Genomic DNA, 27,694 nt, shown 5'->3' on the forward strand with positions numbered 1-27,694 from the left:
TTACCTTGTGGCCAATTGTACTGGTAATTGTGCGAGGATGACAACAGGTTGGCCAGCATTAAGGCTCATCTCCCTTTGGCTAGTTCAGCACCTGCCTGCTGGCCACCAGCCTAATTTTTTTCTGACAGCCTCAGCAGGAATGATTGATGCCCGAAGGCCTCTGATGGTGAGCGTGTCTGGGTGCCAAGCTGCTCTATCCATACAGTGCTTCCTCTTGAATTAACTAATTCAGGCCACACCTGTCATTGCACGCAGTGAAGTCCCTCATAGGCTCGCCGTGGACACAGTCTCTGGAGATAAGCAGGAACTGTGCAGTGCTGATAATAGTTTGGAAATTGTAATCACCTTCGGGGTACTTCTGAAGCAATGTAGGTTGAGAAATGTGTAGATCTGCATTGTTTAGCTGATGCTACACAATGCTTGTGGCTAACAAAAGGTTTATTAAGAAAGTATTCTGCTGGCATCCGGTAGTATAATGAATAGGAAGCTTCTTGTTTACCTTGATTCAGAAAAAGTGGCCACTATATATTTATTTTCTTTGCTGTGAAAGATTAAATTCCCATGGCCCTTTAACCTCCATTCTGTCCAGACCCTCCTCACACATATCATAAGACCACAAATATGGAAACACTTGAGCTTTTTCTCTATTGTTTGGCATCGATAATCTTCCTCTTTGCTTTGTGTACGATCACCTGAATGTATTGCGGTATACTGAACTCTTTATCCTCTTTTTATGCCACAGGCATACACACACACAGGGCTCTTTTAGCTCCAAAGAATTTTAAACCTCCCAATGTCCTGATACTATTGCATTTTTCATTGGTATTTTAAGCAAAGAGTTGTGAGGTCTTAGAAGTCAGCTGGCATTAATTCCTCTGAGGCAGAGGGATTCAACTTCTCCCTGGAAAGAGGCTTAAAAGAAAGTTCTCTTGCTTCCAAATGACTAAATTTCTCCTTTCTCACATTTATTTCATATTCCTTGGTGGACAGGGGAACAACAGGTAATTGAATGCAAATGTAGTTTACTCTGTTTAATCCCCAAAATTTGAATACAATAAAAGATCTTACTGAGATTTACCATTTGTCTGTATGTTAATTACAAATCAATTTGGCTAACCAGAGAAGTTGACCAAGTGCCGCATTGTTTTCCATGGTTGGGGGCTGTCAGGGGTGCAGGTGTATACATAATACATCAAGGCAAGACGAAAATACAGGGAAACTGAGATCATTAATGCTGCTTTGTGGAAAAAACATGAAATTTAATGTGTTTTGTTTTTCAAACTACAATGATAGTGAGCTGGAATATCACACTACATGAGAGATTTTATTGCATTAAGTGAGACGAGAAGCATAAAATAACTGAAATATTTTTCAATATGCTATACAGTTGAGGTTGTATCGGGTGCAGGCGTCTAAACTAAACGAACTTCTCCATTCGCGTCACATTTATTCTGGCCAGTTTGGAGAACCAGCGATTAGCATGTGTGCTACTGTGGGACGCAGTTTGAACAAAACCAAATTTCTGGCACAGGGAGACGGCTGCCGTCTGCGGCGAGCTGACGTCCAGAGCGAGGTGGGCGTAGCCTCGCTCTTTGCAGAAATCGAGGGCCTTCCTCGTCAGCTGTGAACCCAGGTTTTTGCGGCGCCACGGAAACACCACAGCCATGTGGGATATCTCGCCGTAACTCCCGTCTCCAGCTGCCTGTGCAAACTCTGAGCCTCCTGCCATCACGCCTCCGTTGCAGTCATCAAACCTTTCACCTTCCTCCCCTCCCCTTCTCCCCGTCACTGCCACCATCCCCACCACCTTGGACTGGCCGTTGACGTCCGCCTCCGCAACCCACAAACCGTTATCTGGGTTTTCCAGGTAGTTGGCTTGAATGTCAGCCATGTCTGTGCTCAGCCTCCTCGTCATGTAGCCTTCGTAGATCTCGTGACAGCAGTAATAAATGAGGCCAGCCCATGCACTGCCAAAGAGTAAAGCTTGGAAGTATGAGCTGCCTCCCAGCACATAACCAGCCATGGAAATGCTCAGAGCAATGCCAACGTGGTCCGGGTGGCTCATGGCCTTGAAGAAAGCCGGGTATACGTGTTCGAGTATCCCATCACGAAAGAGTGATTTGACCACGTGTTCATCTGAGGGGCTGTATTCCCTGATGGAGAACTGAACTGCATGAAAGAGAGAGGGGGGGAGAGAATGAGAGCTCAGTGAGGCTAATCTGCCTGTTGTTGCAATAAGAAATTCCTGCAGGGTTTCACAATGGGCTCAACACGCTCACGTAACTTGTTGTTACAATCGATGCACTTCTTTCAGAATCTCACACTTTTCATTTCTAATTTAACTTTATTCCACATGAAAATAAAACCATGCATTTGAGTATGACAACCTGAGGTGAAAGCCACAATTAATATGATTATAGCCTTGTCTCTCTGTAAGACTTCAAGAGCGAGAGTCACACTGAGATGCAATACAATTAGGTCTCAATAGTGGCAATGATGAAAATAAAAGCAAGGTGAGGCTTCCAGAGGCAACAAATAAAAAAGGTACTTAGTTTTGGTGAAATGTGTTACGTGTCATTTAGGTATGTTAGTACTGCCATTCATTTCCAACTGAGCTGTCTTATTAGTGCTCTTGTTCATAATCACTTGAAAAAAAAAGGTATAAAAGATTAAACATAATCAGAACATCAACTTACAGTTATTTTTCTGGGCCATGCCGACTCCTTCCCCTCGTCTTTCGCTCCACTCTGAAGGACTTAGCGCTGCTGCTCCCACTGAACTAAAGCGGCAGATTGTGATAATCAGCCATTCACAAAAGGGATTGAAATTAGTCTGAGCATGCTCACCTATGAGCACACACCACCCACCCACACACTCACACACACACACACACTGAAAAACTTGTGGACCTTAAATGACTTTGACGCACAACTGCTACTGATTATATAAAATATTGATTATACAAGAAGTTTTACAGTTGGACTGAGATGATGGCGATTTTGAGGAAGATCGCCTTAAGTTTAATTGAAACTAATCACAGTTTTGCTTTGATTTTGAAAAGTGGAGGATTTAAAAAAAAAAAAAAAAAAACTTAATTAGCTTAGTCAACAGAGTAAAGAACTCCATCATTGGATTTCTCAAGGAGGATGAGCACAGACCCTGAATATATTAAGTCAGAAAACAGCAGAATGAGAATTCAGCGCTTGTTCGAGCGCCTCATAGATATTTTTCCAAGAATAAAATGTTCTTATTAACCTCGTTTAGGGTGCTTCAGTTTGTTGGTGGTGTTCTCTCTGGAAGCTGCTGTGGATCTCCACACCGCTTCTTCCCCGGAATATAAGGTGAAAGTAAAATTAATATTGTCTCACCCCTTGACACTCGAGTGTCCTATGGTGTCAGTGACAGTGTCTTGAGCAATAACCTGGTGGCCCTCTGACATGATTAAATTTCCTCAGCAGGAGAAGGGCCTTTACACCTGTTTAAATCAATAGCGCTGCCTCATGAATCCGTGAGTGCCAGAAGGTCAAGCAACTCTGGAACTTTCTCAAACCATTTCACAACCAGCATGTGAATTCTGAAATTGTGCAGCCTGCAAGCGAAATCCCTTTCAAAACCACTGTATTCACATCTGGTTCTTTCTCTTGTTTATAATTAGACGGCTGTATGATAAGGAATCTTAAGTCCTCTTTCAAACGTGCACCTGGCTACGTAAATGGATGATGGAACATATTGGTCTCATATTTCAATAGGGAGTCCCTTTCACTTTAAAGTCACAATGGCAGCCTCACAAGGTCAGACCATGACTGTAAGTCGTTGAATGGCGTCAGATTAACATAAAAGCTTTCGCAGAACGAGGTTAAATACACAGTGAAATATAAAATATTGGACTGATTAAAATCAATGAAATACATTTCTCATGCAAGTAATCTCTAATGCAATCAGTTTAATAAACTCTAAGACACTGTGAATGAGCTTATTTTTCATAAAGACTTAGCCTTTAACATTGGAATTATTAATCAGTGCAACAAACGATAAATGTCTGGAAACACTGAGGTAATACAGTCGGGTCAAAGGCATTTTGTCATATCACGTCAGTTTATAAATATAGTCTAGACAGGCAACAAAAACTGGCAGTCAATAAAAACAGAACAAGCAGGCTGGGGAAAATCCAAAAAACTAAAGAAAAAAAAAAAACTGTATTTGATAACGTAACCCTTTAAAGTACCAAGTTTGGTACCCAACCCTACTTTTGGTCATCGTGACAGATGGTAAAAGTTTAACTATTGTATTTGATATTGTCTGGTACAATAGTTAAACTTTTACCATCTGTCACGATGACCAAAAGTAGGGTTGGGTACCAAACTCGGTACTTTAAAGGGTTACGTTGGCACTACTGAGTACCGATTAACGATAAAATCAATCCAAACATTGGTACCTGAGAGTGCATCTTTAGAGTAACGAGAGAAAGAGACGTTGCGTGCCAGGACAGGGTAGCACATATACAGTCTATGTTTTCTACCGTATTTAATGTCATAGCATACCTTGATGAGCAGGAACAACTAACAGTTTACTTAAAAAAGTGTTTTATTTGCCACTTTTATATGCAGTATAACAATAATGCAGTTTTCCCATGGTTAGAACTGAATTACATCGTTGTTATAATGGAGAGAACCATTTGAACCAGTATTGGTTCAAATGTGAACGGGAACCAACCCTAACTAAAAGTCATGACCAGTACTTGTAAATTAAATTGAGTCATTTTTGAAAACATCATTAATGTATGTTTCACGGTATAAATCTCTTCAGTACAGTTCATTTCAGGCACTTCATCACCACAGGCAATAACAATTTCACATGATTAGCCTTGAGTACTTCAGAGTTGATTGCACAAAAGTTACCGGAAGAAAAGTTAAAAGTTTCCCTGGAAACTAAACACCAACTACATGCTACATTTCTTAAGGGAACATGAATGCCCAATGAGTTGCATTTTTATTCATGGACATGGACTTGGGCAAGGATTGTAAGAGAACAAGCCTCTTTGGTATGCTTGTCATAGAGCCACCACATTAAGGGATTAAACCATAACATCATTGAGTTTTCCCCCTCAAATCCAGTGGCTAGTCATCATTCGAACACACCTCATACAACTTTATTTCAAACCCACTGCTTCTCCAGAAACTCTGAATTAAATCTGACTTTCCTTGTGGCTTCTTGTGCTGTAAAAGTGCCTTTATAGAGAGCTAAAAACACTCCTCAGAGATTTCCATTTAGTTCCAGTCATCTTTCATTATTATAGTAATGCGTTTGCTCTTCTATAGACTATATGTTCGGAAATGCTTCAGTTTTTATGATGTGGTAATGTCGAAAAGTGCCCCTGCCAAAGTAAAACATGGTTATTGAGTTGGACCTGTGATTTTCTCCAATGCAGTACATGAAAGTGGAAGCTTATTCAGTCCTGTGCATCAGTAATGGCACTTTCTCCCTGTGCATGGGCATACAGTATACCTGGCAAACACAAAAGAAACACAACTCTTGATGGAGATTCACTTAGGTTCTGTGTTTGGAGAGACAGCATTCACTTTTACATGATTAATGTCTCACTCTGACTGTACAAAAACATCAAATGAGAGCTGTCCAGATTAATGTGTCTCCAGTAAAAGGTGAAAACTACATAAAACTGAATGTACAAAACATGAATAATCTCAGTAAGACTTACATATTCTATCATCTATGGGAGGAAGATGTCTGTGTAGATTATTGTGTCTATCTTAACATCCTTTCTTAGGAATTCAAATCAAATTTATTATATTTATAAAGCCTTAAATCATAATCACACTGCCTCAGTGGGCTTTACAATCTGTTCAGTGAACGACATCCTGTCCTTCGACCCTCGATTGAGAAAGGCTAGCATGGCTCCCAATGATACCAGCAGCAGCACAAATCCCATGTAAAACTTTACACTTTGGTTATTTTTATTTGGATTAAACAAACACAAAGCTTTAGAGGTGCTCTTGGCTGAATTCGTTGTTTCCAGTCTTAATGCAAATTTAAGAAGCTGACTTTGTTTTTACAGAACAATCAGAGAAAATCTGCACAACAAAAAAATAAGATGGCACTGAGAAGTTTACACCTGCCTCAATTGCAAATTCTCACAGTTTGTGTTTTGCCCTTTTAGTCACAGATTGTAAAGTAATTGCACTGAGAATCCAAGGAGCACAGCATGCTTTGGTTATCTTGTAACACTGTTTTAGATTACGAGAGATAAGAAATCATAATGAAAGTCTGAATTCACAACAAACCCAGGAGCAGTGCCAGGTTGTCTTCTTTCAAAGCTTATTTTATGATAATCTTACTTTATCCCAACCCAAGTCACGCCTCCTTCTCTGGAACCGCTCAGACACTTCACCCACTGTAAGCAGACAAAAGTGATTGTCTCACCTGAAAGTGAGAATCCAAGGTAGCTCTCATATTGGAAATAACCGGATTTCAGAGAGGCAACACTCCCGTAAGATGCTGCGGTTCACTGTATTTTGATTTCGACGGAATAACAACACCAACGGTCTTGACACATATTGTATGGGAGAGAGATAATCGGGTCAGCTGCAAACAATGTGCGAATGAGGGATGCTAAGTACTCGACGTTACTGAGCTTCACTCTAAAGCTCAAGACATTTCAAGGCTTTATATGCAACATATGAGGATTTTATACTATAACAAAAGCTTTATAATAATCACAATAGCCCGCTGAGACTGTCTTTATATACATACACAAGACAGTTGGATGAATAAACAAGTGGTAAATCTTTCTCAGCCATCTCTGAGGCAATAATATTAAAGTTTGGCCTTGGAGTGGTGCCAGAGAAAAGTCTGTGCTGTTACCTTGATAAAAACGATTTATCCTCTGGTGAATATGAAAGTATTTAGAGATTCTGATGGCATCTAGGGTGTTTTGACAAGAAAGGTTATTGTGGCAGATCAGGGATCACTCTTGGTTTTTCTATGTTTTTTCTGATATCATGAGGTGGTGAGTTCACTGCGTTTCACAAGCACTCTTAAATGTTTTAGTCTAATAAATAAATAATAAGCAACTGTTAGCGGTGCACATTTCTGCAAACCACCAATACGTTGAAACTACATTTCTCTAGGTTCAATTTTCAATTTTATCTTGTGACACCACTTGACAGCTCAGCTCAGCATCCGGCGAGTTCGCCAAACAATACAAACAAAGCTAAGCAAATAGGCTAACGTCTCAGTTTAAGTGTGTGTTCATGCAATACATCATTAGAAAGCTTGGATTCTTGTGATTCTATTCATGCAAACAATTTCAAGATAAAACTACATGAGCAAGGTACTATCAAAAAACAAACAAGCTAACAAATTAGCATGTACAACGTTTCGCCAAATCACCAATTAAGTGTCTGAGTGTTTCAGCAGTGCATCAAACTCTGACAAAAACGGTCCTCTCTTTTTTACAAATGTCCACTAGATCCACTTAAGTAACATATTTAGTCCAAAATACATTAATCCGTGATTAAATGGTGACAAAATATTAAAAAAAAGATTCCTCTCATTTCACAGCAGACGCCATGATCCATCTTCACCAGAGATCCTGAGATGGCAGCCATTTGATTGGCAGCTAATTTGATTAGATAAGAGCTTCTATGCCCGCCCTAGAGCCTAACACAGCCAATGAGTGATTGTGTAGACAAGCGACCCACTCTCTCCTCTTTCTCCTCTCTCCTGAGTCACTTACACGCCAGCCTCTGGATGATTGATGCATCATGTAACCAATGACATTTCAAATCCAGCAATATATTGTTTATAATAGTTTTTAAGTTTAGGCACAAAAACCACTTGGTCAGGAAAATATAATGTTTTGACTTAAAAAATAAGTAACAAACACGGCTGGAGACGTTACAATGTATTGTTAGAAATTTCAGTTTTTGGTCACCACAAACACAGTTTAGAAATTGTCCTAATGTCTCCTTAAAAATATCCTATGGTGTCACACAAATGTTGAAACGCTGTCTCAAACTGTGTGGTCACTACCTCCATCACCATCCCCTCCATCTCCTGATATGAAAGGTCATAAACATGTAATGTGAACGTGACATGACACATTTCTTACAAATATCTATACGGGATGAACATTTACAAATGTGAAGGTATCAGTGGTTTGCATAAGTGTTAACTGCCAACATTTTATCCTGATGACTGGGCTGTAATTTTGAAGTCCTGTCTGTGACAGCACTAAAGTATTTTCTGGTCTAGACTGTCTGGTTTCTAGTTCTAGTTCTGGGTGCATTTCAAACCTGTATTTTTTTACCTGGTCTGAAAGATTTACAATACAAGCCACATGATGGTTTATTGGTCTGATCTTGGGAGTGTTCAGTGGGAGCCAGCACCAAAATACCCTTATCCTTGAAATTACTTTGCTTCGGTATCACTTGAAATTGCATGAGCAACACAGAAAGGGTTTATATTTAAAGGCATCTTTCTGAGATAAACTATTGATGTTGAATTTCTGCCCCGTTGTAAAATTCTTGTTAATTAAGTCTAAATAAACTCCACAAAGCCAACAAATTAAAAAAGAACCACCAGTAAAGGTGGTCCGTTTGCTCTCTCCTCCTGAATACAGAGTGAACGACAACAAAAGGCTTTTCAGCAGAACTATATTGTGGCTCAGGCTCATCCCAGGCTCTCTGGGGAGAGCTGGGTCAGACAAGGAAGCTGCAGCAGCAGCAGCAGCCTGAAACTAAACTTCATCTATCACACTTAAAAAGCTGCCCACCTGCACCTCGCCACCAATATGCCAGGAGATGTTGGTGGATTATAGAAGGATTTTGCAGGAAGATGAAGCTGTAAATAAAACATTGGCTTGTTTTTCATTAGGGGAAGCTGGTTCTGTTTAAGGTTAATTATTGACTTGGGGACATGGCTCAGAAGAATTTAAGTCCCTGCATGCCTGTGGGCTTTATTAAACAACTGATTTGTTTCAGACAAGGCACATCTGGAGGAGCAGCATCTTAAGGAAATCCTGATTAAACAAAAGATGCAGTATAACAAACAAAACATGACAATAAGGAGGTAATTAAGATAAATACTCTGTATTTTATTCACTGAATTGCAGTCACTGTGATGTGGTAGAACGAGCACAGAAACGGGCACAACTACTACTACACTTTTACGATATGACCTTGATAATGCTAAGATTATAAATACATTAATTGCTTGACAACACTGAAAACTGGCAAAGGTAGAAGCGAGAGGAATTAAACGCTTTGCAACATCTTTTCATCTTTTCTCTTTTGGTAACAGCTTCTAAGAAATCAACACAGATACGCTTCTGCGTGAATAAATTATAATTGGGGGACACATTCTGAATAAAAATAAGATACGCATTACAGGTATTTTTGACATATTTTGACTGTAGTGGATTAATATGACAACCATTTCAAAAAGGGACAGTTCACCACATATTTTTCCTCTTCCTGTGCTATTTATTCATCTAGATCAGGGCCTCACGATAAGATTTGTTCTGGCCCGGCAGTTTGTGTTTCTAGCAATTAAAAAAAACAAATAATGACAATAATCATCACAAATAATTTGTAATAAAAATAAATTGTAAAAGGAAAACAACTTTACACATTAAAGAATGTTCACAGGTCTTGGGGAATACTACTGCATATGTGAAAAAGTAGTATAAAGCCCTTTGTGGCTCCAGAGGGAGCTGCATGTAATCTGATATATTGCCTCCAGTGATGTCACTCTGTGGCTAAGTTGCATTGTAGGCAATGTATGCTCAAGGTTCTGAAAAGGAAGAAGAATCTGTGGACTAAGAAAAGGCCCACATTAATGCAGGAACTCTTTTCTATGACCGTGCAAATTGCCTTAAAGTAGGGACTCTTTTTCTTTATATAAAAATGCATTAGGAAGCATCCATCTATCCATGGATGAGAGGCTAGTTAAGCTAAGCTAACGATGCCACTCATTTTAGCAGGACGCCATTAATGTTTGCATCCCACTGTCGGGAGCACGAGCCTCTCGTCCATGAGTAGAGGCACACTTTCTTCTGCGTTCGGTGGAAAGAAAATACATCTGACATGAAACAGCTCACAACAAAGTCTGTGGATTATCTTGACTTACCAGGTCAGGAAACAGACACTCAAATGTATTTTTTTGGATCTTTGAGCACCACAAGCTGAGTGCAATCTAGTACCATCGTGTTCAGGAAAAGGCAGACACCTCTACGGCTGTTATCTCTAAAACTCAGTAACTCACACTAAATCGATCTAAATGGATAAATGGCACTGCAGGTGAGAGGAAAAACATGTATTTTTTAATTTTGGGGTGAACTGTCCCTTCAGACTTACTGACTGCAGCTCTACTCTCAGCTCTCTACTCATCGCATGCCTCTCCTCTGAAACTCTGTTTGTGAGAGTTTCAACCATTCACCCATTTAATCTCATTATTATTCATGTGTTCTTTCTACCCATAAAGTTAAATATTGTCATTTTTATTTCTGATGTTAATGCACGACAATCTGATGGAATGTCCTGTTTAATGTAGTTCTTAATTTTACACAGCCGTGCCAGCAGAGAAGTGGAGCCTATTATTGGCACTTTCAGCTATTTATTTTTCCATGACCTGGTAGTGCTCCGAGTTCATTTAAAAGTAAACAGCCTCCTATTCGACTGAGAGGATTTTTTAATGGAATCTGCCAAACTGTATCCCAAAATTGGATTAGATGAAGTTAGGATTGAGGCATAAAATGTTTCTATGCATCAACACATTTGCTTTGATATAACATATTACAAATGCAGATCCCATAATGCACTGTGCATAAAAGCACGGCTCTTTTGTCTTTTGACAAGGTGAAAGCACCGTTCAAGAATGCAAATTAAACTCTGCGATTGAAATGATGAATAAAAAAAAAAAAAAGCTATTTACTCCATCAATTTGCTGCATATTTGAGAATATTATTAACCATAGATGTTTGGGTGAGGCTCCGGTATAAGGCAGATATTCTAAACAGTAAACAAAACTAAAGCATCCTGCTACTCATCACGGCTGTACAGTAAAGATTGACCTCTGCCCCATCCAATTTCAACACTTTACCTCCACCTCTGAGTGGTATTATAATTAGTTACACAGATGCAACAGCCACTGCCACATCTTATTGTCGGATGGTTTGGATCATTGGGGTCATGTGGTCATAGTTACCTTTATACTGAGAAATTCAATTAAGTAGTTATTTTAAATCAAACCACTTTGTTTTCCTCAGCCTACCCAAGTAGTCTGCTTGCTGAAACCCAGCCAAAGTGTGAGCATATGGTTCACCTGATGCTGGTATGCTGCAATGGTCATGTTGCTTTGTGAGTCACTGGCAATTGACCTATTCAGTCATTTAGGTATGAGGATAATAATACATATGAATTAACTTCTTTTACCGTGTCTATGCAGCATTTTGATGTTGTAGTTAGTCAGTAAGGAGATGATTTTAATACAGTATATACTGTAAGTTCAATCTGACGTTATATTTGGACACAGCATGAATGTAATCAGGGGGAAATGGCTAACGTGGCTCCCTCCAAAGCACTTCGTGAGCTCTAAACCTCTAATCATATTACCCAAGTTCAAGTTCAGTAAAGGTTCAAGGTGATTTATTTCTCATTCAACAATGCAGGCTTGCGTAACGAGATGAAAGTTTGTAAACTCTCTCATGCAACGCCAACACAGAACACATATATGGTTATATGAAGTTATATGCTGAATATGCATTGGGGTTAATGTAAACAGCAGCAACAAGATGGTGATTATATCTACATCTTCATATTAAAAGTCCGACATCTGGTAAACACAGTCCATCAACTTCTTCTCATCCTGCTGTAGTTCTGCTCTCTGTTGGCTCAGAACACGGTCCTCCTGTCAAGTGTCATAGCTTGAAGTCCAACATTCATAGGTGATATGGCAATCTTTCAAATGAACTTCTGAGGAGAGCAGATCCAGGTGATGTTTGTCATCATTCTAACAAACATGTACCAACTGCAGTTTGGTTAGATTTATGCAACTAAACTTCTTGTTTAGGCTTAGGAAAAGATGACACTACGTATGTCAGTTTTAAGTGTACACACTTCATCTGTTAACTTGATGACTGAAGTTAAAACAAGTCAAAGGTGTCTTTTGGTTTCACATGGCACACCAGCACCGGTCTCCTGGTTGAAAGTTCTGTTTGGCCATCCATCAACCTCAACCTAAACCCTATTTGGACTTTCTTGGTCTTTACTCAGTCACTTGAAATTGTTCATGTGTGGTATTTGCACACTTCTGCTCTCCACAGATGTTAATGAAAAGGATTGGTGTGTCACCTGCATGCAAAATTAGATTTTGGTATATGTACTGCATGGAATTTCAAAGTCTCAAATCGTGCTATTTTCACACAGATTGAAGTGACTGGACTGCTTAAATCAGGGTAGCTTTCTCTGTAATGTTGGCAACGTATAAATCTGTCTTTTCAGAAAGTGCGAGTAAAAAAAAAATCTAGGTTGTCTTTCTTCAAAGACTTTGAAAGCATCACACTTACTAATACACAGACAGAGGCAGGCGCAGTGAAAGCAAAGGAGGTTAACCGCCACTCCCCACCTCAACAGTGAGAACTAATTAGGAAATGCATTGTTTTGACAAACATGTATGTGACAGTATCAGATGCACATTAATGTTGTTTTTAGGTAAGTCACAGCTTTCTTGTGATGGAATTTGATTACAAAACTAAACTATTTGATCCATACACTGTGAACAAACACTTGTGACTTAACACTGATCTCATGCAGTTTCTTCCGATCCATGATCTTAAATCCAAGAATATTTGTTTCATTTTTCTCCAAGCATGTAAACACTTATTAAAATATGAATTGACAACAATTCTTTTCATCTAACATCCAATCTGCCCCACAGGGATCTAGTTGTACTGCCAGTTCAAAGAGATTCAAAGTTAGATCACACAATGCGGTTTACAAACGCAATGACTGAAAGATGAAGATATGTGTCATGATGAAGGAGGTTGGAATTCCCAGGATGCAATGGTTTCTCATCCTTTTGTACTGGCCTCTGTAGGCAGGAAACGCTCTAACCCATATCCTCAAATGAGGCCAGTCTGTTAAATTTTCTCCACCATTGGCAACGCCCATTTCTAAACCCAGAGTTCACTTTTTCAAAACTTTTCACACAATCAGCACAGCAGAAGGTAATGTGGACTAAACTGTAGATCATTTTTCATGGCTTTGACGCAAAATTATTAAATGACCACATCTTACTCAAACACAATCACCAGTAAAATTCTAATTACATCCATTTTGCAAATTATTACACTATTGGAAAAACTGTTAAATGTTCAGAACCTAACATAGCATAACATTTCTGTAAATTAGACTGCAAGTTGCCAGTGGTGGAATGTAACAAAGTACATTCAGTTTACAAGTACTGTACTTAAAGTGGAAATGGACAACTTTAAACTTTCCCCCTTCCTCGTGTTTCCCTCTAGAATTATTAACAGCGTAAGCAACATGGCTACTGCTAGCAGCCTGGTTACTGTACAAAGCGAAAAATGAGTGGAGGAGTCCCGATATGACCTAGAAACCTCGATCTCAGTCCAATGAAAACAATCAGTTGTATTAACATATAGCCAGGTTCTTACTGATCTAGTAGAAAAAAGGCGAAGGAACAGGCATTGACGCATCACCTGAGTGCTCTCCAACGACTGAATGCCTGTCCGTTCACTCTTGTTTTACCTCGGTTTCTATCACTGTCCCTCTTCCACAGTTATTCCAGTTGTTCCATCGTTACCCCAGGATAACGACCAGGGAAGACAAGGCCTCTTTCTGTTTTGGTTGCTCAAACTTAAACCTCTACAGCCATAAAATACCACAAACACGTCAATATAACATTCACCTAAAAATGTCATATACTATTAAAACACTGACTTGTAAAACTTTGACTGAAACAAAGGATCTGACTACTCCTTCAACTACTGCATGTTGCTCTAATTTCATCTAAAAAGAAATAAAAGTTGAGTAGACCAACCACGGCTGAATTTTATTTCAGTGGAGCACCTATCTAGTTGGTGCGAGTATGCTTTTCAATTTCACCCCATTTAGTACTGTAAAAAAGTACAAATCTATGGAATGAGTCATTCTCAGTAAACATGGAAAAAGCTGACTCCACAGAGTGCACTCAATCCCACAGAGGAATTGTTTTCCTTATGGAGGTGGAAAGTTTACGACCCACTGTCCACATGATCAGATATCTATCTTGGGTGTAATGAATGCTGGATGGGTGCAGAAGATTGTGAATGATCATGCATGCTAAAAGATTCTTGCCTTGGTTTATTGCAGTAGAGAAAATGAGATGAGATGTGAATGAGGACATGTGGCCAAATGCAGACAATAGGATTGCTATACTGTATATCTATATCTGTAGCTGCCCTATATACAGGGAATCTATACATCGGTGTGCGTATAATGAGTTTTGTTTGGCAATACTGGAATTACCTTAGATTCAGAAAATTAAGCTGACGTATATTGCATTAGCATTTCTGATTCATATCTGTAACAAATACTTGCCTAATAGACAGGTGAGATTCTTTCTGTTGAAACAGAATTTCTGTTGCAAAAACATTAAGTCATTTTAGCTACTTCAAAGACAATGCTGGTACAATGCATGCTTCCTGTTGTTAGTGTTTTTAGGTCATCGTGTAATGAGTGACAAAGTTTTACTGTTGGGAGACAAGTGTTGTCAGTGTGCTACAAGAGTTGCTTCTGAGATGTTTCGGAAGTGTTTTGGTTGCATAACAGCATTTTGGATGTGAGGATAACTGTTGTGCTGAGCTTCCTGTTGGTAATGAGAACTGTCTGAGGAGCTTTAAATAAAAGGAGCTGACAGTGTGATATTGCATGAAGAATGTCTTTAGATCTGTGAGTAATTACACAGAGTTCCTGATCAGTTGAAATAACGATATTTTTTGTTGCAAATCATAATGTACTCATAATGCAACTTCTGATGACGCTTACTTAGGTCTTCCTTCAATTACTTGAATTCAATGTAGTTACTTTATACACCGATCAGCCACAACATTTAAACCACTGACAGGTGATGTAAATAACATTGATCTTGTTACAATTCAATGTTCTGCTGGGAAACCTTGGGCCCTGGTCTTCATGTGGGTGGCAATTGACGTACACACCTTCATGGCAACGGCACTCCCCGATGGCACTGCCCCCCCAGCAGGACAATGCGCCCTCACACACTAAAAAAATTGCCCAAGTGGTAACCTGGCCTCCAAATTCCCCAGATCCCAATCCGATCGAGCATGTGGGATGTGCTAGAACAAATCCGATCCATGGAGGCCGCACCCCCCAACATACAGGACCTGAGGATCCCGGTGCCAGACACCACAGGATACCGCCAGAGGTCTTATGACCATACCTCGACAGGTCAGAGCTGTTTTGGCTGCACAGGGGGAATCTGGACAATATAACGTAGGTTGTTTTAATGCTGTGGGTGATCACTGTCATGTTTAAAGTACAGTTTAAAACATACGAAAGCAGCCATCGAGTAAACCTAAAAACACACATCAAAAAGAGTCCTGCACCGGAGCTGTAATGCAATAGTTTACTGCAACAGTTGCAACTTTTGGTCAGATTAACCAGTGCATCAATTATGCTGTTCTCTACCTTATCCAATCTACACATACATTTATACATAAGGTTCCTTATCAGTGTCTTACCTGTGGGTGCATTTTTGTGGATAAATGACTTTCATTATACATCTTGTCATACAGAAAAACATCCTCACAGCGTCATTGTAAGCAGCTGTAAACATCTCTGCACACTGTTCCTTTTATACCAAAGATGAGGGGCTACAGAAATGTCAGAACCATTGAGCACATTTTGAATTTACGTGTGTAAAAAAATAAGTGTGTTGTTAAGTGCATGATTTTTGAATTTCCATGAATCGTCTATAAATGGTGACCGACATGATTGACCTCACTGCACCACTTTTCCAGGAAATACAAAATTTCTACAATTTTTGCATCTAATTGCCCATTCACTAAACCTCTCACCAGAACAGCCATACTTCAATCAAGTGATTATTCAGAAGGCTGAGAGCTCAGCATCCATAACCAGGCACACCAGGTCTGTCGAGCCATTTTCTCTACAAGCTAAAGTGAGCTCCGTATGGGCTCTCATAACATCGATATATGTGCTAAATCCAAGTATGTTTCCCTATAGGACACATCCAAACAGGGTTGTTTTACAGTGAATAACATTTCAATTTGCATTTATGTAATCCTGTAAACACAAGGCCTAACAGACTCTACCCTGCTATATGTGAACAAATCTGCTGCTTATTCATGTGTCGTCTGCATGGATCATCAGACGATGCTGACTTTCTGCCTGAACATGCAACTTTAGCCTCAGTCTTGTAGCATGATGTTATGTACTGTATGTTCCCATGAAACAGCTAGTGGAGTGCTATTTGCTTTGGCACAGTTTCCTGTGAAAACAGGCAGCTAGGGAGGAACTTGTTCAGGATATTGATTGGCGTTATAGCCAATAGCGCTGAATGTGCGTTGCGCCGCCCACCATGCAGTTAGCAGTCTACAGACACTGCCTGGACTGGCAGCTTCCAGTGAACTTGGTCGAACTGGGACGGCACAACACAGCCCTCTTCTTATCAGGTTTGGCTCTTGGCACCTAGCTTAGCCGTACTGCTAGCCAAGCGAACCACCTAATGGCAGCTACATTTGGCAGCAGGCAGATATTACTTTGGCAATAAAGCTACCAATATCTGTCCATCAGAAAACTCCATAAATCATTATCTCCTTCGTTCCTGTCTTCTGTGGTCAGAGGAGTTCATTGGTAGGCTGCTGGTCAGCGGTAGTTAGCAGCTACTTCAAGCCACAAATAGGCTTAACATATCCATCCAAAGTTGAGGGTAAATTAGAAAGTATTTTCTCAATAAAATATGGTCCAACTTCAGACAAATAAGTGAATAAAGTCAAAAAGTTTTTTGTTTTTCGGAGAGGAGATAAGGTTATGTTTTTGGCCAATAATCTGTGAGGCCCAGTACCCAGAAACACTCCGCTTTGGCAGCATCACTGAAATTAAGAAAGTGCTAATTAGACCAAAAATTAGCGTATGTGCCGAGTGCCCGATGTGTCATTAATATTTTTGTTGATTTTGTTGAAGACCCCTTTAACTGGGTTCTCACCTTAAATCAAGTCCCACATTATAAAAGAGTTACCATTAGCTAATTAGCTAAGGCTAGCCAGCTACATTTGATTAGGTCTGCTAGCAACAGTCCTCAATTTAGCCATTTGTTAGTTTGAATTTGAAGTCTGCTTTTACTTACTTTTGTGTCTTCTTGCGTACCAAAAACCTTGACACTAACCTAATTACTAACAAACTTCTAGTAATAAATTGGCAACCACCATCTGTTACTAACGAAGGCAACGCTTGGCAAAGAGTCAATAATCATTACTTTACTATTCTGGGCATCAGATCTGAACCATTTGGGAGTGTAAACAGCTGCTGAAGACCAGCACTGAAAATTTAAACAAAGCTGCATACATGCAATAATTAATTTTGAACTGACCTAGAAGAACATTTGTGTAGTTTCACTAGAAGGTAGATACAATCGTGTCTAATACCATGACAGAAATAAAAGGGCACAGCAGGAGAGAGGCGGGTAGACCTAGAGAGTAAAACAAGCTGACATTTAAAAAAAGCATAATTTGGATTAGATAAAGTGATCAGTTCCACATTCCTTTATAATATAATTTCCATGAAGCTTAAAGCTACATGACAGTTACAGCTTTAGATACTTCATTAGTGTCACTATCACGCCATCAGTGAAATTCAACACCATCAGTGCTGTTACTTCATAATTCTGACCCCTTTCCAAAATTCTCAGGAAGTTTCACTTTGCACCACTTTTCTGGCAGTCAAATCAGCTCTCGCAGTACTCTCATTTCATTTAATGAAGCTAGGATCATATTTAAATCTTGCACTGGCTCATTCTTTAAGCCCACAAAAGAGCTTTAGCTTAACTTTCCCAGTCTCAACCCAGAAAGTCCTCTTGTGTTGATCATTCAAGCCAGGATTTGCTTTTATATTTATAGAAAGATTCACCTGCCAGACAGTTCACAGAAGTGTCACAGAAATAGCCCTTTAGGCCAATGTTATGCATTTTACAACCAAAGTATCTGCTAATAGAATGTGCATGTATTGTATAAAAGCCTGCCAGATCGTTATATTTATTTATTTAAGGGTCAAACATGACCAAACAAATTTCTGCCATGGTTTTTCACGTTCTCACAGGTGTTACCAGGTTGGTGGGGATTATTTGGAAGAAGGTGATGTCATGAACCTCCATGCACCAATCAATGGCAAAAGAAGTACTCAGATCTTTCATTTAAGGAGCACTGCTAATAAAGTATTATCATAAAAATTATGCAGAATCGCCCATTTCAGAATTATGCAATTAGATTATTCAAGATTCAAGAAACACCCCTGGTTTATAATTATTGATGCATTAGAGTGTACTTGACTTTAATGTTGCAGATGGTAAATAAATCAAAAATATAAATTATATAAGATGTTATTTACACCCTCGATGCACTGTCGAGCTTGTGCAACCACTTTGGACGGGCTGCACGCAAACACTTTAAGCTTAGCAGCTACAGTGAGTATTTCAGCTATAAAAAGTGTGTAAATAGCATCTTTTCAAATCAATTTGGGATCTTGGGACTTCATTTTTGGGTGAACTTATCCTTTAAGTAAAGAGATTTGTTTATACATGATGTTGCTGAGGGAATGTGATTGAGATTTTGGGCTATATAAATAAAATTGATTTGATTTGATTTGCTTTGCTTTGCTGACTTTGTTGATTACACAAGATTTCACAACTCTCCTTCAGCCATCTTCAGCCACAAGAGCCGGATACATGCAGGACACTTTTGTGTGCTTAAATGACAATCAGGGTTTGCTTTTGTTTTCCTGAGCTTCATCTAATCAAACCACTTACGATCCGGCTAGACTTAATTGTGCTGCAATATTGTGTTTTCCTCCCCATCGCTTTTTGATGCTATTCTCCTCTGAGCTGGTCGAATGGCCTAATTGAAAGTATTCAATAGACAATTTGTTGGCAGGATGACACCTGCCTACTGGCTCACGTCAAAGTTACATTTGCCAGTTGGAGCCGCGTGATGCGTTGAAACCAAAACCAAAGTGAAAACAGCTCGGCACTCACTGAGGTGTTAATAGAAGAGATTGAGCAGCAGGATCAAGGTGAACAACACCCACAGACATCACAGTGTCAGGTTTTATAATGGGATTCATAAACCACATGAATGAGGATTTAAATGGAATTCAGTAACACAGATGAATGTGTTCGCTATGATTTGATGAACCTTTCACTGCTCATCCACAGTGCAGATGCTCATTGTGTTTGTGCTCAGGTTTGGACGGCTGTTGACCAGATAGATTTAATTAGGTGGAAAACAGACAAGTCATAATTCATTCTTGTTTTCCTCCTTCCTATTTCCCACCATTAATTAAGCTAAGAGTATGTTTTAAAGAAGGGGGGAGAACATGAATGCCAAGGTGATTCAAGAAATCGCTGAACAGCCTGGTATTGCACTGAAACACAGAAAAATGTCACCCTAAATGACGACTCTAGGAAACCATCTTTCGTGCTGTTATTTGCTGTTGTTAGACCATAAATTGAAGCTAATTGGGTGACAGTGGCGCTGAGTCGGTGCAACACTAATATGGCTGAAGGATCATTGGTTTAAACATCTACTTGGGGAAAATCCTGCCGCAGTTAATGTGAAGCATTCATCCTTCTTCAGTAAATGCCATCAGAGTAACTTCGTTGTGCAATACACAAAACTTTAGATTGGTCTGCTGAAGCTGCCCAGCGGTCATCGGCTCAGCAAATGTAGTGGGACTGGACCATGGAGGCTGCGGTGCCCTGTGGTGTGTGTGCTTACAAACAAGACTCCCTTACTGAGGTAAATTGAAATTTGACTCTAACACCTTATTAGCAACAAGACGAAGAGTCTACTAGCAGCTCTGTGAGGCTGTACTGAGGCACAAAGGTGATGTTAGGTTTTATTCTTCAGAATGCTTTTTAGCAGGTATAATGTTTGCCAGTGTCCACATGTTACTGTAGGTTTGCGTGCCAATGTTTGTTATTTAGCAACATGTACGGCTGATGGTAGTGTCATTAATTTGGAAGGTTCTGACAAATTTAAATGTTATAATTACCGCTGCCAAGCAAGTAATGTTATTGGTTCAGTGTAATTTGTCGATGAAGTCCTCTTGATGTAACGTTAGCTCGCGAGTTAAGTAGCGTTTTGCTAACATTAGCTAACCTAAGATGTGACTATACAATTTGAAATGTCTGTGAAGGTTCACCCATCCAATCCATGTTGACTGCAGCTAAGCACAGCCATATTTTGAAATAACTCGGCCTTGGAAATATATCATTTATAGTGGTTGTGCTCGGGGATTTTCATTGAAGAGTGGACTACTGGCCTCGGTGGAGGTCTGGGTCCTTCTAAGTGTCCTTCTAGTTGTAAAATTGTTACATTTATTTGTGTGTCCACCTGCCCAGGGACTGCAGATGGAAATTAGCTACTAGATAAATCAAGGACAAAGGATATCTATTCCTTGAGATTAAAAAACATTTTTGTACATGGTCTCTGACGAATTAGTGTAATAACCTAAACTGTTGACTGAAATCACTGGATAACCAAAGAAATTACAGTTATCCTGAGGGGGGCATGAATGTCTGGATAAAACGTCATGGCACTTGATCGAACAGTTGTCCAGACATTTAATTCAAGGACAAAAAATTTCCCCTCCATGGAGGAAAAGTCAAGGGATCACCAAAGTGACTGCGACTCACTGTTGGGATCATGAACGTCTGCACCTAATGTCTCGGCAATCCATCCAAGAGTTGTTGAAACATTTCAGTAAAAACTAAAAATGTCATTAGAGGTTGCATTAGAGGAAAAGTCAGAGGATCACTAACATCATTGGGCTTAATCCTCCTGGGAACATGAATGTCTGTACAAAATCACATGACAACTTATTCTTTAGCTCTTTTGGACCGTCATTACCCAGGGCCCGGGACAATTGACCTGCTGTTTCTCCTCTGTTGGCGGTCCTGTCAAGCGTTTAGATTGCAGAATGCAACCACATGAACACCCCTTTACTCACCCTCCCCTTCCAAGTGTGCAGAATAAGGGCGCCCTAGCCTTGCACAGCTCTGGCTGCACCAATTCTCTTACTGGTATAGGGGGAAATGCTCAGGCTTGTTCGGATGTCTTTAAACCAATCACAACCGTCTTGGGCAGCACTAAACTTGTTTTCCATGTGGGGAGGCAAGTCCTGGCATTAACTTTACTTTAGAGTAACTTGTCTTGCTAGCGACGATGATGATTTTGAAACAGTAATCGCAGGAAGTGGAAGGAAAGGGGAAACAGGCGCCCAATGATGGGCTTCATACCAACAGTCTACATCTGGTAAGCAAGACTAGGGGTGCCCAAACTTTTTCCCTAGAAGACCAAAACTAAAACTTAAAACGTGGTGGGACACAGGCCAAAAGAAAACACCCATTGTATTTTATTGTTAAGATACAAAAAGGTCCTAGGCTCTCTTAATTGATGCAATTCCTGCACAAAGTGTCACTCTGCCCACCATGCTCAGACTAGAAAAAAAAACTAAAAACATCTGTTGAGCCAAATCGAACACTATGACAGGCCAACTTTGGCCCGCACTTCCCACTTTGGGCAGCTCTGGTGAAGCAGAACCTAGGGTGGCTGCTAAAAATGCCCTCCCAAGAGCCATTGTTTGGTTTGTCTGTTCTGGGCTACTGTAGAAACATGGCAGGGCAACATAGCAGCAACATGTAGCTATAAAAGGCTGATTCTAAGGTAAGAAAAACACAACGATTCTTAGTTTCATGCGATTATACACAAATGAAAATGTATGAATATTAGATTCCATTAGATCCCTCTGAAAAATCCTACACACAGGACCTTTTGACCGCACATCTATTGTGTCTAATATGGTTTAGAAAAATTTCACCGAAGTTTGAAGTGTAAAGGTCGCATAAGATCCATATAAGAGCACTAATCAGAGACAAATATTTGGTGAGCTTTAGCTGTCCATCACTTCTCAAGAGCAATTGATTCAAACTGTCTCCCAGCAGTGTGGATGTGTCAGTTTCTTCAAGGTCTTTGCGATGTAACCCACATAAATTTAGGCTTTGGTAATGATATTCATTGAAATATTTGGACGCATTCTGCCATCTTTCATATGGTAAGTTATGTGGTCTATTGTTCCAAGGTGGATATGGAAATGCATTTCTGAAGTAATATTCTCTGCATATTAGAGGCCACTGATTAAAGCAGATAAGTGATGGAAACTTACAAGCCGAGACTCCCCCGCATTTTTGGGGAATTTAAGACGCAGACTTGATGATACATGAGTGAAGGTTTTAATTTCCAATTCAGCAAATCATAAATGAAAGATAAACAAATCTTTAAATAAACCACCGGATGTTGGCTCTGGGACACCAATTTGTTTTGAAAGCACTTAGAAGTCCTGATTGCTGCAGTGATGCTGCACACACACACACACACACACACATACATACACACGCACACAGATGCTCGCTGAGGGATTGGTCCACACAAAGATGTGTCTTCATCATTCAGATGATTCATACGCTGCCGCAGTGGAATACTGCCTTTATTGTCTTGGCTGATCAACTTGACAGACAGTAATGAAATGAATGACAGACGATATCCCTTCATACTGCTCAGCCTCCACAGATTCAGAGTCCCTGTCCACAAGAAGTGAGGGAGTGAAATTCATTACCAACAAATTCATTAGTCTTGAGAGATCAGTTTTTGGCACGTCTGCAGTTTTTGAGCCCTTTCGTAGCTTCTCTAAATGATCCACATTTGTACAGGTGCACCGCTGCGTTGTGCCACTCACAGCCCCTGACACATGCTCTTTTCACTGCACTCAATCTTGCTTTGTGCTTTTTAGGCGTCTCTTCTTACCCCCTCATGATACAGCTACTTGACATTCTCCTATAATGTGTTTCACAACATCTGTCAGGGCTAAAGATCCTCATATCCTGTCGCATCACTCAGATAGTCAGTAAGATTTTCAAGTGCAGTTGACAAGGGCTTACAGGCAGTCCTCTGGTCACAGACTACACAAACAACTAATATCACCATTGATCTATCTGCTGATAAACTGTTCATTAATCCATTTGTTTTTGTTTTTTTAAAATACTCATAAATACCACGACAACTTCATGTCAATAAATGTTTAGTCTTGCCAACGGTGCAAAACCAAAAGATATTAATTTTTTCAATTTCAAGAGAGATAATCTGCAATTTATTATCAGAATAGGTGCTGTTTATACGTCTCTGCTGATTAATTAGTTGCTAAATAGTTTAATCTCTATCGAAAGACACACACCACATAAATCGCTGTTCAAATCCTTTAAGTCTTTACTCCGAGCTGTTCAATGAAGATAGAAATATGGGAACACTGTATAATAGCCATCATTAATGAATGGTAAATTTGTAGGGAATTAAACTTAACTTAATAGTTATTTCACTGCTAACAAACAATGAAATGCTTATTTATTAACCAATTAATGTTTATAATGCTTGTGTAAATGTGTAAACATTATTCTGATTGGCGATCATTAAGTTGCAAATGATGTTTATAAATCTTTACAATTGCTTAATAAATGGTTTGCAAAGTAGTTTATTGTTTTTAACATAGAAATAGTTTTCACATAGCTTTATACTGCTTTTTCACATATTTAGTAATACTCCACAAGACCTGTAAACACTCTTTAATGTGTAAAATTGGTGGAGCTCCCCTTTAATGATGGTTATTATTAAGTGGCCTATGACAGGTGACGTGTTGCATTGTGCTTTTGTTGAGCAGTGAGATCCCTCCTCACTTGTAACGTCTGAAAGCTGGCTGCAGACAGAACAGCTGTAAGTGATGAAGAATGGCTGTAGCTACTATGGATTTTTCAAACCGTCTGGGTTGACTCTCCTGACATTTAAGCTAACGTGCAGAGACAGTGAGCAAACACAATTTTTCACTGTAGCCCCAGTGCTGAAAAATGATGAAGTGTGCACAAACTCTTTGGTGGAGACGTCGAATACCAGCGGATCCTGTCTACTACACTTGTACTTTATTGAGAAAGTGAAGGCGGACGTGATCAGAAGTTGGTCTTGGCATATCACACTTTAAACCCAGAGCCCAAATCATTATCTCTAAGTTAAGTGTGACACTTTGTTTAACAGCATCCTCCAGTCATGCATCTGCATATTTCTGTAATTTCCCCTATATCTCATTCATAATTCTTCTTCCGGAGCCTTGATTCCAACATGTTTGACGTATTTCTCGTATATTTACAATGTGCAGCTATATCCAATCAACTATAAGAGCTCATCTTGATGCTGGTTAAAGCTGTTTGATTTCACTGTGAAATTACTGGGGAGACAGAGACACCCTCTGGTGCGTTTCTGCTGCTACTGGCTTACAACAATCAAGAACATCACATACAAATGTACATCATTTTCTGACAAATTCAGATTGTGTTCCCGTCATTTTTTTAGCCTAATTTGGACAGTTTATCAGCCGTTATTGAAGTCAAACACTAATCAATAAATCATCAGACTCTGGCAGACTGCATCCCGCTGTTACAATTTGGCAACACTGGCTGCTTCAGTGTAAATCGTGCCAATTTCAAAAGAGTTAATAATGTTCAATACAACTGCACCGTTGATAAATATCAACATCTGTGTCATCAGAGAAGAAGCAGGGGAGTGAGAGGACAGATAGGAACGAACAGATAAAGAGACAGAGAAAGAGAGAGAGGGGGCAGAGAGTAAACAAGGCCATCTGGGAAATAAGGCCAGTCATTTCCATGTGCGCTCCTCTGAGCTGAGGTTTAACAAGCTGTGCATAAAGACAAGCCTGTGTGGGTGGAGTCCCTCTTAATCATAGCTATGAATGTTCAGCAGGAAACCAACCGGGAGGAGGAACTTGTTAATTGAGATCTTGATCCTCCAGAGGTGTCTGCTATAACTTCAAGCTCTCCATTTCTTTTTCTTTTTTTCCCCGATATTTTATTAGCTCATGCAGGCCACACTCGAGGGCACAGTTTAATGAGGTTTGTGCATTGTTGATATTTGTGAGAGCCACCAACCAGCCAGCATATATAGAGAATTATCAGGAAAATGGGAAGCAAAGATATTCACAGAACAAAATCTAGATCTTTTTACCTGAATTCATTAATCGTGTGCTTTAAGGGCACAGTTTTTGATTCATGGATTCATTTGCTGAATCGCTGCAACAGTATGTATGCTAATAAAATACACATATTTTAATCTATCTGGCACCGACATTGTTTATCTACACACTCAGTATTCCACACATGTAACACCAGAGGTGGAAATGATTTGCAGATTTTGACTCTGTCATTTGTATCAGATACAAAGATCCTGTTAATGATATAGGCACCATCATAGTGCAACAGCCTGCTACTAGCTCAAACTTTAAAGGGTAACTCCGCCAACTTTACACAATCAAGAGTGTTTGCAGGTCTTGCGGAGTACTACTGCATGTGTGAAAAAATTAGTTTAACGCATTTGTGGCTCCAGAAGAAGATGCATGTAATGTGATAAATTGCCTCCAGTGATTTCACCACTGATTGTATAAAATAGTGGACAGAGCCACCATGACACCACCAATAGGTTTCTGAAGAGCCAGAATAGAGAGCCGAAGTCATGCCCCGTCCGGTGGAACAGCATGGGACTTTATTTCAGAAATAATAAGTAGGGTAGTGAATGAAGAGACAAATCATTTTCTGCATTTTTTTTTTATGCAATAATCCAAAATCCAATGTTTGTTTCACAAAACGTGCAGTGATAGACCTTTATCAGAGCTGACGTTTTCAATGTCAAAGCAGGAAAAGCACAGGTGTGATCAATAATGTTAACGATGGCTCCATTCCTTTAAGTGTCCCAGTAAGTGAGCATGCACGATACTGGATACAATAGAAACAAGCTCAACTAAATGGAATAAAGCCATCATTAATGTAAGCAATTGCACCTGTGCTTTTCCTGTTTTGACAAGTCAAAATGTCCGCTGTGAAAAGAGTTTATTACGACTCTGTAGTTGTCACTTTCACTTTAAGTCAGTTGATCTTGGCTCACTAGAAATCCTTGCGAGTGTGTGTTAGGAGCCAACTCCTCCTGTCTTGTTTTAAGTGCCCTCAACTGTTAAATCAGCTGTTGTATTTGCTTTGTGAAGTAGAAAAATACCCAGATCTTCCTTTTCCTGAGGCCCATAGAGCATGCGCACCACTAGCTTCCGGTGTAGCGCCCGGCTAACTTGGTTAAAATAATTTAATCATGCAGCTCTTCTAGACTTCTAGCTCAAAAAAAATTATCCACCATTTTATAGAGGCTTCTTTCACAATGTAAGCTTATGGGAAAAAGTGTTACCTGGTGGTGTAATTACACAGTTTGGCCACTACAAAAACTGGCTTCAAAGCCTGGCGCTCCTTCTGGGGGCTTGATGCTAACTAACTCCAGGCTAATCGAAACCGGGTGAGGAGGTGGAGCACAGGTGGAGCTGAAGCAAGCCTAGTTACTTTTACAAGTTTACTGAGTGTGTTCACACATAAAGAGGAGCAAATTTCACCTCATGAGTTTGACTGCGGGTTAATTTGCCCCAAACAGCCACAATACTTAACCTTAACTGAACATTAGCTTCAAGCTAGCAGCAAAGTTAGCACTCACCACATACTCTGTTTCTCTCTGCTGTCCTGCAGTGTCTTCTTCTCCATCTCTCCTCTGTCCAGTCATTACGTATAATACATTTCCCCTCCATTCCGCAGTCACTTTCAGCACTTTTTAATCCCAAAAGTTTAAAAAACAAACTCTATGTCCGCTCTTCGCCTCCTGGTGTTTTCCTCCAGAAGCTCCGCGCTCTGCCCGCGACTGTCTGCCGGTTAAAGCTCGTTAACAAGAGTCGCTGGTTGATCCACAACACCTGTCTGTCTCTCCTCCGGTGTGTTAGTCCAGTTAATCACACACTCAGCCGTATTATTTGTCCGATATTTGCATTAAAAATTCTCCAAACGGCATCAACACCACAAATAAGTCCGAGGGATCAAGTTCAGTGGCTGTAATGAGAAGCGAGCAGACACCTGTCACTCAAAGCAGCCACGCCCCTAATCATGCATAACTTTAAACCTTTATTTATATATATATACACACACATATATATATATATATATATATATATATATATATATATACACACACACATATATATATATATATATATATATATATATATATATATATATATACACACACACATATATATATATATATATATATATATATATATATATATATATATATATATATATATATATATATATATATATATATATATATATATATACATACATATATATATACACATACCAAAACTGTATGTAAACATGTTTATTTTTGTTGTAAAGATGGGGCATTTTAACATTGACTCACTTTTGGAGCCTGTCTCAA

At 39.6% G+C, this 27,694-nt stretch overlaps 1 protein-coding gene across 2 annotated transcripts; it reads right to left on the minus strand.

Annotated features, from left to right (window-relative positions):
- Positions 1-1,232: 1,232 nt before the first annotated feature.
- LOC141000340 (probable N-acetyltransferase camello) lies at positions 1,233-27,275 on the minus strand. Of its 2 annotated transcripts, XM_073471039.1 has the most exons (3): positions 26,918-27,275; positions 2,697-2,779; positions 1,233-2,169 (listed from the first exon to the last, which is right to left on the minus strand). In XM_073471039.1, exons 1-3 carry the CDS (start codon positions 26,962-26,964, stop codon positions 1,418-1,420), a joined length of 882 nt encoding a protein of 293 aa, XP_073327140.1. In that variant the 5' UTR covers positions 26,965-27,275; the 3' UTR covers positions 1,233-1,417. The 2 variants fall into 2 exon arrangements, with proteins under 2 accessions (XP_073327140.1, XP_073327141.1); XM_073471040.1 differs by lacking the exon at positions 2,697-2,779.
- Positions 27,276-27,694: the final 419 nt, after the last annotated feature.

This window comes from Pagrus major, chromosome 7 (assembly GCF_040436345.1).
Source record: "Pagrus major chromosome 7, Pma_NU_1.0".
NCBI lineage: Eukaryota > Metazoa > Chordata > Actinopteri > Spariformes > Sparidae > Pagrus > Pagrus major.

Coding starts and splice junctions, on each gene's coding strand:
- LOC141000340 (XM_073471039.1), bottom strand. CDS start 26,964: ATGGAGAAGAAGACACTGCAGGACAGCAGAGAGAAACAGAGTATGTG. Junction 2,780..26,917: donor AGAGAGAAACAGAGTATGTG/GTGAGTGCTAAC, acceptor CTGCCGCTTTAG/TTCAGTGGGAGCAGCAGCGC. Junction 2,170..2,696: donor CATGGCCCAGAAAAATAACT/GTAAGTTGATGT, acceptor TCTTTCATGCAG/TTCAGTTCTCCATCAGGGAA.